The sequence below is a fragment of the Neltuma alba genome, unplaced genomic scaffold, assembly GCF_004799145.2.
Source record: "Neltuma alba isolate B1F8T4 unplaced genomic scaffold, ASM479914v2 tig00004899_pilon, whole genome shotgun sequence".
Taxonomy (NCBI): Eukaryota; Viridiplantae; Streptophyta; class Magnoliopsida; order Fabales; family Fabaceae; genus Neltuma; species Neltuma alba.
In genome coordinates, this window is record NW_021633902.1 from 1 (window position 1) to 11,558 (window position 11,558).

The window sequence follows — 11,558 nt, forward strand, 5'->3', positions numbered from 1 at the left end:
TTGATCTGGGATGAGCACTGTTCACTGTCATTTTCATAACTAGAGGAGTGAATCTCTGTGGCTGGTTCGGAGAGAGACGCGTTTTGAATAGGCCAAAAGAGAATGCCATTATGGAGCAAAAAGAAGCAGCAACAATCATCGTCTTCATCATCGTTGACAAGCAAATGGCTTTCTTCTCATCCTCATTGAGACTAGGACTGAAACTAAGACCTTTCCCCTCTGGCTGTTAACGTTTGGTCCGTTCGGCCGCCATAAGACTAAAGGTTCCTCACTATCTCTTCGTCTACATTGAAAGCATTTTTGAATCAACTTGGCATGTTTAAGCGTTGTTTTTGCTGTGTTCCATGCTTGCCTTGTAGGGTCTTTGGGTGCTCTTCTTTTAGGTTTCCAGGAAGGTAGAATCTCTGCTCCGAGTTGACAAAATGTACAAGCTAATAGTAGTAAACCTGTTAAGCTTAACTAATTTTCTAGCAAAATTAAATGAGCTTAGCTTACTCTTGGGATATTGAATCAAGCTGGTTTTCCTCCTCGTCGACGGTGTCCATGAGAGTGATGGCATCAAGTTGGGTATCCCGATCATCGCAGTGGTATGTTTCAGCACAACCATGGATACCAACTTCGATCACTCCCTTGCCTGATGTAGACCACACAAATCCATAGCAAATAACTAAACTAATGAGAGAGAGATTGGTGATAGAAGAAGATGGTGCCAGAAAGAAAAAGTGTAGAGAGAAAGAATGGTGATAGAAGGGGGGTGTTAGGAGGAAAGCATAATGTGTGCTGGTAGGGAGGTGGTCACGTGTTAGGAGGGCAGGGGGAGAGAGACAGAAGGGGTGAGAATGAGACGGTAGTGCCTCACAAGAGCATTTAACAAATGGAACTGGGATGGGATCCACAAAAATAAAAAATAACGGACGTTAGCAAGAATTAACGAAATGGTATTTTCGCTTGGTTTAAAATGTCAATGTGCATTTTTGCATCTGATATTTTATTATGATACATGATACTTCTTTTTATATTATAATAGGTATATTTATCTGAGTGCAAAACCCCAAAAACAAAAGTTCACAAAAGCCATTGCAAATATTGCTCCACAAAAATAAAAATTAGCCCTTGTTTAGAGAACAAAAATCTGGTGTTTGTCCTTGTAATTAAAAAATAACAACAACAATGATTGAATTTCATTTTACAGATTCAACAAATAAATAATTTCACAAATTACTAATTTAATCATTATAGTCGTAAAATTAAAATTACGTAATAAAATTAATATATCTACAACCATTTATTAAATATTCATTGATGATGTCGTATTATTACAGTATAAACCATATATCCCTATTTATCAAAGAGAATTTTTTCAAACACGCAGGTACAGTATACTTGTCAAATCATGTATTTCCTTTTAGGGAAAAAAAAACAAATATTTCACCGTGACTTCTAGTTTACACACACACAAAATTCGTGAAATTTGTAATAAATCACACTAGCAAGAATACTTGATAAGCAAGAAGGTTAAAATAAAAGCTAGCATTTTTATTAGGCAGTCATTGGAATTCTGATAAATCTCCAGCAACTGCATGTATCAGTCTCAACTCTCAAAACACGTCAAAGCGAAGCATAAGTTGCCATCTAATATTTCTCTCTTTACACAAAGCGCCACCAACTCAATAATACAGACCCTAACGTACTAAAACCCCTATACTGCATATCCTACCGCCGCTCAAATTCCATTTCAAGCAATACCAACTACTTTTTGTGTCTTGATCTGGATTAGTCTAGATCCCCGATAAATCAATGACACGGATTAGTCTAGATCTCCGATCCCCGATAAATCAATGACTCGGATTAGTCTAGATCCCCGATATATCCTCGTTAAAGTGAGGCAACTCTGGCTGCTCCCCAACTAAGAACTAGTTTTCATGTCATGATCTTGATCAGAGAGAACTCTACTCTTTCACCTTGTTCATGATCAGTAACAAGTTTTGAAGTCATCATCCTGCAAAAGTAGACCCACACACAGGGCATGGAGGGTCACGTCTTTCTTCAAAGCTGGTTTTCTGATCCAAGCACTCTGCATGATAAGCATGGCCACAAACCAGGACTGCCACAATTGAAGAATGGTCGTAGGAAGAAGATAAAGGATTCCCGTGCAAGAAATTTTTTCGTTTTAATGGCTTCTGACAAACCCCACATACCATCTTGACTGCATCAGAGGATACTGCGTCTGCAGCTAAGGAACTCGACCGGATTCTCTCTGGCCGGGAAAATATCTTGTCTCTGAATTCTGGGGAAAAAAATTAGTGTCAACATGTCAAGGGGAGAATACACATGAACAAGAAATCGCCAGAAGATAAAAGCTTGAAAAAAGAAAAGTGGTACTGCTCCTTTGGTCCCCAACCCCAAAAAATGCATGTTCAACCAACTTAATCTTCAGAAGATTAGTTCACATCATTTGACTTTGAATTTCTTAAAATCTAATCAATATGATCCTGCCAAGGATAATTTGACGGTGAAGAGTTCACCCTAGGACCATCTAGAGAGGTTTTTCAAAATGTTTAGAGTCAAATGACAATAATTAAAATTGACCTAACCTATGTCTTTCAAGGACCAAAATGGTAGTTTACTTGGATAAATACATACAGAAGACCGGTGCTCCCAGAAAATTCAAAGTTGGATGTAAGCATTAGAATACAGGACATGTATAAAAATATATAGTTTAATTATTGAACAAATCATACCTATCCCACCAAGTGAGATAAAGCTTATTGCTGTTGTTGTATTGAACAAATCATATAAAATATATACTAACTTTAGCACTACAGGTGAGCAACAAAGAAACACCTGCGTGACGTTTGGATTCTGACTGGATTGAGAAGCCAACTTAAAAGAAAGCTTCTCATCATACGAAGAAGTGTTCTTTCCACAAGAAGACGATGCATTGGCATGATTTGCAGAGTTACGTCGAGAGTACTGATGACCATAGTAATGTCGTGAGCGCTTCAAAAACATAGAACGGCCGAGACTCTGATAGTGATGGGATGTAGTTGGATGGGCATTTAATAACTTCATAGGATCATCTGTCATATCCAAAACAGGTGCCAGAGGATGCATACCAGGATCGCCTGAATGTGAAGATTTCTGCAAAGAAGCAAGAAAACCAAAATACAAATGTATGATAATTTTCCCAAAGCTCAATGGTGACATTAAGATAATAATGCAAGAATAATTTACAAAATGAAATCCATGCGTCAATGAAGTAATTACAACCATAAATGCGCAAAACTTCAAAAAGGGGAGAAGAAAAGCAACCTCATCTGACAATAGTTCCATCTCAGAGGAGCATGGAATGACTTCTGCAATGTCAATCAAAAGAACAACAATAAATAATTATATTTCTATTTACAAACTAGAAACAAATAAAAAAATCTAGAAAGTTACTAAAACGGGAAGAGGACTGTTAAATGATTTCGTCTGATGCGATAATGCAGCCAATACATTGCTGTCAGGTTCACAATTTCATGGAAATATTTATCTCATGTAAATGATGAAACATCACTCGAAATTTCCAATTCTGAACCCTAACGTCACTATTTTTACACATAACCTGACAAAACAAAGCACATTGAACAACAATCAGCATAAAAAAGAATAATAAGTCATCAACTGATCAAACCTAAATGAGTCAGTGCAGTTACATTTCAATTTGCAGTGAGAGAAGAGAGAGGGGAGAAGCGGAGAATGAAAGCAAAGAAGAAGAAATAACAACTCCTTGGAAAAATTAAAAGCAAGGATATGATCTCATTAATAGACGATGCTTCCACTAGGTGTCATAGAAAAATGTATAGTTGAATCACAATGTGAAATGAGAAGTTCTTGTTTGAATACAGGAATCAATCCCTCATTTTTCCTTTAAATCCCAGAACTAAGAAGAAATCACCACAAACGAAAAGGGAAAAGGGTGATCAAAGACTAAATTGAAGTAGTATAACACAGAATGGATACTGGTGCAGTAAAATTGGAAGAGAAAAGAAAACAGAACAGAAATCTGAAGAACAAAAATCAGAACCGACTAAAAGCGTTCCAAGACGCATTTGCAAAACCAAAACAAAAACAAAAGAAGAAGAAGAAGAAAAATTAGAAGGAAAAAATCCCTTGAAACCCAGTAAAATTACTCTGAAAGGGAGAAAATGGAACGTCTAAAACAAGAAAGCCAATTGCCTCCTCGGCCGTATATTTTCTACCAGAAAAAAACAGAGGACAAGAGGAGTAAGAGCAAGAATGAAGTGCATCCCACCTGAAATAATTAAGATCGGCCCAAATAAGTAGACGTATCACGTTTTCTCAGGTGCCCATCAATGGAACCGTTTCAAGTAGCTCAAAAGAGTATTTCATTTCTTCACTTTCCTCTATCATTACGCTAATAGAAAGCTTTAAAAAGCATGAAAAATCAGGGGGGAAAACACAATAAAATGAAACGATTAGAAACGTACCCGTAGAAGAGGAACACAGGAGAGGTTGATGATCGGTCTCAGTCTGATCAGAGATTCGTTTCCGTTTTCCCATAGTGATGAAAGGGAGTGTGTAATTAATTACAAAACGGGAAAAAATCTAAATGGGGTTGATGGCTAAGAAAGGCCCACGAATTCTACGGTGTTGAAGGAAAAAGGTTTTGGTTGACATGAACGGTCAAGAACAAATTTTTCAGCGAGAGAACAAGAAGGTAGGGAAGCAGTCTTCTGGTTGATGAATTTTGGGGAAGGAAAGGAAGGGAGGTGGTGTGAGGGTTCAAGGCAAAGCTCTTCTTTTTAACCGTGGCCACGTCATCGTCGTCGTTCTTAGCGAGAAATCATAAGGTTAAAAACGTTAAAACTTGCGACCGACCATGTGAGATTTTCTCTCCTTTTTTCTCTCTACTTTTAAAGAAAAATATCAAGACTTCGAAACTTATTCCGCATAAGGTTCTGAAAATATCATGTTAGAGTCAGATTGGCTACTCCGTTGTTTATGGCTTATCCCTGGAATGAGATAGCATGGCGCTTTCTTTGGGCTGTTCCTTTGTCGATTTCCTAACCATGTTTTTGAAGCAAGCAAAAATCCTGGAAGTCCTCAGTGTAATAAAATAGAGAAAGATCCATAGAAACAAATGAGTGAGTTCACAAGTGATATTCAATCAAGAATGAAGAGCTCTTCACCTCCCCACCAAAATTCTATCTCTTTTTTGCCTCCAGTCAGACAAACAAGATTGAGCTGCGGGATCGTTGTGTTAACTTGAACGGTTGTCTAGTGTTGAGTCCTAAGTATGTGTTAGGTTCGTCAGCCATCTAAAGGGCAATAAAATGGACGATGCAAAATTTTTGTACTCTAAATATATGCATCCAATAAAATAAGGGTGAACAAAAGAGACGTGAGAGAGAGAGATGTACATTATCCAATCAATTGGCCAATGCTTGAGATTTTTCCACCGTAGTGTATTTCACAACTCCGAAACTTTAGGACAAATATTTTAATTTCTCAAATATGTAGTTACTTCTTTTTACCTGGGCAGTTAAGAAACCAATTCAAGATCGCTCACAAATATTGAGTCTCTGCTGAAAATATGTAAAATAACACCCAGTGATTGGACGAAGATTTTCCCATTTAATAAGTTGACATGTGCATTGAAGTTATAAATATAGTTTAAAGTGTCTTGAGCCATGGCAACAATTTCATATTGTTGATCTCCCTTGTTTTTCCAATATAAATATTTGTATTTATATATATATTAAGAGAGTATAACTAACTGTTGCGGCTCCTCGCAAGGATAAAATCCATTAATAGTTTAATGAATATCTATGATTTTATTCTTTGCAACTAGGTCTCAGTCCGCCCTGTATAAGTTAGTATAATATAAATAAAAAAAATAGTTTTTTTAAATAATCAGCCATTTAGACTAACCAGCCAGATGCAATTATAAAAGCACTGCTCAAATTTGCTTTTCAAGTTCATTAGGCTTCTCCAATACCAATTCGCATCATTAGGAACAGTATAAAAGCATAGATTGCTCCCTTTTAAATCCACATTATTCACCCCCTTCACCATAATTTTTTTTTCCAACGGACTTGGATTCTCTCCACTACCTTCCCATCCTCTTTCCCTCCACTATCTTTTTTTTTTTTCTTCACAACCATTGGATCAAAATTCCAATGGTCCAGATTTAACATCTTATAAAATAATGTTATTAAAAAAAAAATAAATTTAAACTGTTAAAATTTGGTCTGAATAGTTTGCAATTGTAATAAAAAAAATTTTAAAAAAAATGCTCTATAATAACAGTCTATAGTTATGAATTGTTTAGATTAGATTTTAACAGTTTAAATTTATTTATCTATTTTTTTTATCATAACATTTATTTTTATAAAATGTTATAAAATATTAAATCTGGACCATTGGAGTTTTGATCCAATAGTTATGAAAAGAAAAGAAAAATAATAGAGGGAAAAAGGATGGAAAGGGTAGTGGAGAGGATCCAATTCCTTTCCCAACACCTAGCCGCAATTTTGCCATAGCAGCTTGGTTCCGTAACTCGCGATACGGTGCTGTAGATTTAGGCCGGCCTAATTATTCAAATCTAATGTACTAGGCAATATGATTCAAAATACTTTTCCAATTTTATATGTAGAAATTTGATAAAAAATTAGTTTTGATTCTAAATATAAACTGTGATATATTTTATATTTCATGTTTATTATATTTTTCTGAATTAATTTATATACCAATTTACAAATTGATACTTCTCATGTTCTAAATGTAAGACCCTTATACACATTAGTATAAGAGTCTTACATTTAGGATCGGAGGAGTATAATATAATATTACATAAAGATATTCTAGATTAATCAGATCTCTTCTGGTTCTATTTATAAGTCATTTCTAACATGTTTCACTCAAATTAGGAAAAATCTTAGATTTTATTAATTCTCGTTTAAAATTTAACAACTTTCCAACTTTATGTAATATATATTATACCTCATATATATATTATTATACCTCATATAAACAAAGTCAACGTAATAATTAATGAAGAGTAAAATTATACATACATATAAAAAATTTCTTTAATACCCTATAAATAGACTCAAAAAATATCATCTCTTTCTACTTTATAAATAGGACTAGAAGAGTATTGTTAGAATTGAGTAATTTATACTTCTCCAATCCTTAATATAAAACCCATTTAATAAATTTGATTAGATTAAGGAAGTTAAGTAAGCTAGTTAATTATAAGAAAAGTGACACATTTTTCCTAAAACACTATAATCATCTTTCTTAATATCTCACCTCCTCTTCTACTTGATTATGGTTGAGGGAGTATCCATATGGGTCATTTAGAGAAAATTGATAAATATAAGAAATGAGTCTTATATTTAGGACCAAAACTAACTCAAAAATTGAGTCCTATATTAAGAATAAGAGGATTATCACTTTTTTAACCTATTTAAATTAGTTAAATAATTCTTATAGTAAATATTTGAGGAGTAGCTTATCATGTGCGTGTGTGATGAGTTGTGTACTTTTGTTGCAGCGTAGGAGCTCTCAGCAAACAGAAGGAAAAAACAAAAACATGTCTTTCTTTAAAAAAAAAAAATCAACAATCACGTGCAATTAATCATAAAAAATTTAGCCGTGTGTGTGACATCATCATATTTCAAACGTGGGAATCCAAAAGGAAAACATCATTTTGGGATGGCTAAGCGAAGCAATCCATGAGAGAGAAACAATTTTTAAGCGTGTTATATATAGTTTCAGTTTTATTGCCAATTCATAAATCATAAAATAAAAAAAGTATTTTAATAAAAATAAATTATAAATAGCTAAATTAATGAGTAGCTTTTTTTACTTCAATATCATAAATCACAAATGAATTTTATCTTAGCCTAATTCATGGAATGAAATAATACTAAAGTTAAGCTTAATTGAGGCTAAAGGTCTGTTTAGTATAAGAGAGATGAAGGAAATGAGATGGGAGAAAAAAATTTACTGAACTTGATTTAATAATTGAAAAAATGAAAGTTAAAAGCTTTCACTTGATTTTTCTTACCCTTTTATCTTACATCTTATTTTTATCAAAATCTTATAACCCTATTTTTTCTATTTTTTAAATCAATCTCATTAAAATTTTTCCTCCCCTCTTTTTTGGTTTCAATTCTCTCATACCAAATATTGGGTAAATATGGCTGTAAATGGTTGTGAAATAAATGGAATTATCTCTCATTACTGTATTTTTAATGATATCTTTCTGAATGTATTATGTATATTTACTTTTTTGTATTGAGAAATCAAACTAGAATTGGATGAAAATCAGGATTAGGATGAGAAAAAGAAAAAAAGTTTCCCAGCATAAAGGTACATGACAAATTGATTTGTTTGGTCAACACTCGAGAGATATAATCATTATGCCGGGATTATTTGTTTTTTGAGAATAATGGGTGGGGAAGTTAACAGAACTGAGAACCTCCATGGGCTTAACCCAACCTAGCTTGCATCAGGGCCCAACAAGTAATTGGGCCTAGACCGAAGATCCTCATAAAAGCCCTTTATGTTTACAGGCCAACATAACTTGCATTAAGAGCCCAACAAGTAATTGGGCCTTGGCCCATATCTTCATAAAATCCGTTTCTGTTTACATGGTTTGTATGTTCTTCTAGGCCCAATGTGCATACTGTAAGTATGTGTGCGGTCTTTTATTGTCCTAACCTTTAAGTTTTAATATTTTCCGGCCAAAACATTGATTTTCGGCCCTTCACTCTAAAGTCACTGAAAGGAGGGAAGATCATACAATAATAATAGTAGTGGTAGAAATAATTAATGATCCTCTGAAAATACTAATAATAACTAAGAATTTTGAAGTTTTCAAAATTTTAAAAAATTATTATTCTTGTCTAATTTTCCCAACACACACCAAATCATTCTAAAAGTAATTGTGTGACTTGTGGGACAAGATTAATCTCACATTGTTTTACTTAAATCATGTTCTGATTAATACTAATTGCTTTTCAAGAATTCATAATTAATAAGCACAAATGCAACAGCATCTTGTTATCCTCATGCTCTTATCCAATTAGACTTAAATTAATCAAGGTCCAATATATAGTTTTTAATTATTCATTAAGAAGTGAATTTTTTTTTTGTCATGGCGGGTGCTTAAATATGATTTAATTTTTGTTAGCTGACATCATCCTTCTCATTTTGCCCGTTAATTATTGCGCCAATCGCACCGAAACAAATAGTTCTCTCACGCAAACCATACGATTGGTTCTCTCAAAATATCTTGATTATCTTCATCTTTTTTTACACCTAACATCCACCGTCAAATAATTTAATTTTTAATCCTCCTCCTCCTCCTGTCTAATTCATTATATTATTCATGTAAAAAAAAATATAATTGTTGTTTTTAAAGTGATCATCTTTTTTCCAGCCTTTTTATAAATTTATCATCTGACAACGTAATCTTGCAAGAGGGTTTTGATTATCATCACCATTATGTATGATATTATATAGATATTTTGATTTTAGGTTTTTTTTTTTCCCAAATGGAGCAAGGTCATCCGTTGGGTTATTTCAACCACACCGGACCCACCAGAATTAATAACTAACGTCAACAAAAATCATTGATGATAACATTCAAAATCTTTCCCTCCGTTATGACTTCCTTTTTCTAGCTTCGCCAAATTGCCCTTTAGTGGCGGTACATATTAATAAAACGGCACGTGATATTTAAGCCCATTTTATTTTCTGGTTCCTTAAATTTTAAATCTGTGATTTTAGTTCCTGAAAGTCTCTTGTGATGCAATGGGATTAAAGTTTGCTGAAGTGTCATCAATAATGTTAAAAGTAGTGATATTGATTCTGATACATAATTGAATCTTGTGTGGATAACAGAATGTAATACAGTGAATAACTCTTGAAAACAGACAGCAATAGAGAAAAAATAAAAGGTTAAAGAGTTGCGTTATTGTGACTTTTTTTTTTTCATCTTCTGTTATCCACGCAAGATCTAATTACATGCCGCATGTTAACTTTATATTACCACTTTAATGCTGTTTATGACACTTTAATAGATTTTAATATTATTACACACAGAGATTAACGTTTTAAGACTAAGGATTAAAATTATGAGTTTGAAATTTTGAGAGACTAAAACCAAAATAGACCCAAATTTTAAATACCAAAAATTATATTAATCCATATTAAAATTATACGAATAAATTTTCTAATTACTTAACACATAATTGAGTAGTCATGTTAATGAGAGAACCTAGTATCACTTGTGATCTTGTCTGATTTGATCAAAGCTTTTGGTCTCTTAAGTTTTTATCAGTTTAAAATATCAATTCCTGTATTTTAATAAGAATTTGGATCTTTTTTTTTTTGAAAAAATAAAACCTATAAGGACCAAACATTATATCAATCCATAAAAAATTGATCTTTTAGGAAAAATTGTATTATTTTTGGATTCAATCTTTGCTGCAAAATACTACTCCTCCAGTCTTTAATATAAAACATAATTGTTGAGTTAATTTTGATCCTAAATATAAGACCTATTTTTTATATTTATAAATCTTTTCTAAATTACCCTTATAGATACTCCCTCAATTATAATCAAGTAGAAGAAGGAGAGGGAATATTAAAGAAGATGATTATGATGTTTTAAAAAAAATATGTCATATTTCTTATAATTAACTAACTTACCTAAATTTCTTAATCTAATTAAATTAGTTAAATAGGTATTAACATCGAAGGAGTATAATAATCATTATTGTGATTGAATTAATTACTAAATCTAGGGTAAGGATACGATGTGCTGCAGTGGGTTTGATTTAGTAAATGCACAACATATATAGGTTAAAGTTTGCGTCAAATCAATATGTATAAGCTTAATAAATGACCTCATATTGAAAATAATTGAAGCGTTAGGCTCACGCACTTCCAAATTTAATTCAATGAATTGCATAAGAAAGCATCGGAAAGAAAAGTTAAGTGTTGCTATCATGCCAATCACATCCCTCCTGCCATCACTATTTCCGCATTCCAAACCTGGCCCCTCGTTTTAGATTCCTCTCTTTTATTATATTTTTGCTCTTTTTGCTTGGCTGAATGGGTATCTAAATTTATATTTTAAATTTATGATATTTTAAAATTATTATTATGGTTTTTTAATATAAAGAATACTAGTAATAATGTTTGATTAGTTTTTTTATTATATCTTCATATGTTTAAGTAATTAATATAAGTTTGTCTAGACGAGTCCACATGTTACAGATTCTAGAACCTTTTAGGAATGTTTATAGTTCAAAACCAGGGTTCAAATGCTCCGGTCAAAAAAAAAAACCAGGGTTCAAATGTATAATAATACATCTAATGACACATTTATGACCCCATAACTTAATCGTGTCCTAAGAAGTTTGTCTTCTAGTCTCTGTTTGGTATTCCTCCGGTCTTTAAAATATGATCAAATTGTTAAGTTGATTTTAATCTTAAATATAAGACCTATTGCTCATATTTATTAATTTTCTCTA

At 32.8% G+C, this 11,558-nt stretch overlaps 1 protein-coding gene across 6 annotated transcripts; it reads right to left on the reverse strand.

Moving 5' to 3' along the window:
- Positions 1 to 1,947: 1,947 nt before the first annotated feature.
- Positions 1,948 to 4,952, reverse strand: LOC114746115 (uncharacterized). Of its 6 annotated transcripts, none has more exons than XR_003740248.1 (5): positions 4,494 to 4,952; positions 4,298 to 4,420; positions 3,313 to 3,607; positions 2,845 to 3,141; positions 1,948 to 2,287 (listed from the first exon to the last, which is right to left on the reverse strand). XR_003740248.1 is itself a non-coding variant. In XM_028934304.1 (4 exons), exons 1-4 carry the CDS (start codon positions 4,564 to 4,566, stop codon positions 2,234 to 2,236), a joined length of 468 nt encoding a protein of 155 aa, XP_028790137.1. In that variant the 5' UTR covers positions 4,567 to 4,913; the 3' UTR covers positions 1,948 to 2,233. The 6 variants fall into 6 exon arrangements, 2 of the variants coding, with proteins under 2 accessions (XP_028790137.1, XP_028790138.1); XR_003740247.1 differs by having other exon boundaries at positions 4,298 to 4,409; positions 4,494 to 4,951; XR_003740250.1 differs by having other exon boundaries at positions 3,313 to 3,356; positions 3,442 to 3,607; positions 4,298 to 4,944.
- Positions 4,953 to 11,558: the final 6,606 nt, after the last annotated feature.

Excerpts from the sequence above, each read along its gene's own strand:
- LOC114746115 (XM_028934304.1), bottom strand. The coding sequence starts at position 4,566 with ATGGGAAAACGGAAACGAATCTCTGATCAGACTGAGACCGATCATCAA. Across the intron at positions 3,357-4,493 it reads CCTGTGTTCCTCTTCTACGG|AAGTCATTCCATGCTCCTCT; the intron begins GTACGTTTCTAA and ends TTGACATTGCAG. Across the intron at positions 2,288-2,844 it reads AGAATCCAAACGTCACGCAG|AATTCAGAGACAAGATATTT; the intron begins GTGTTTCTTTGT and ends TTTTTTCCCCAG.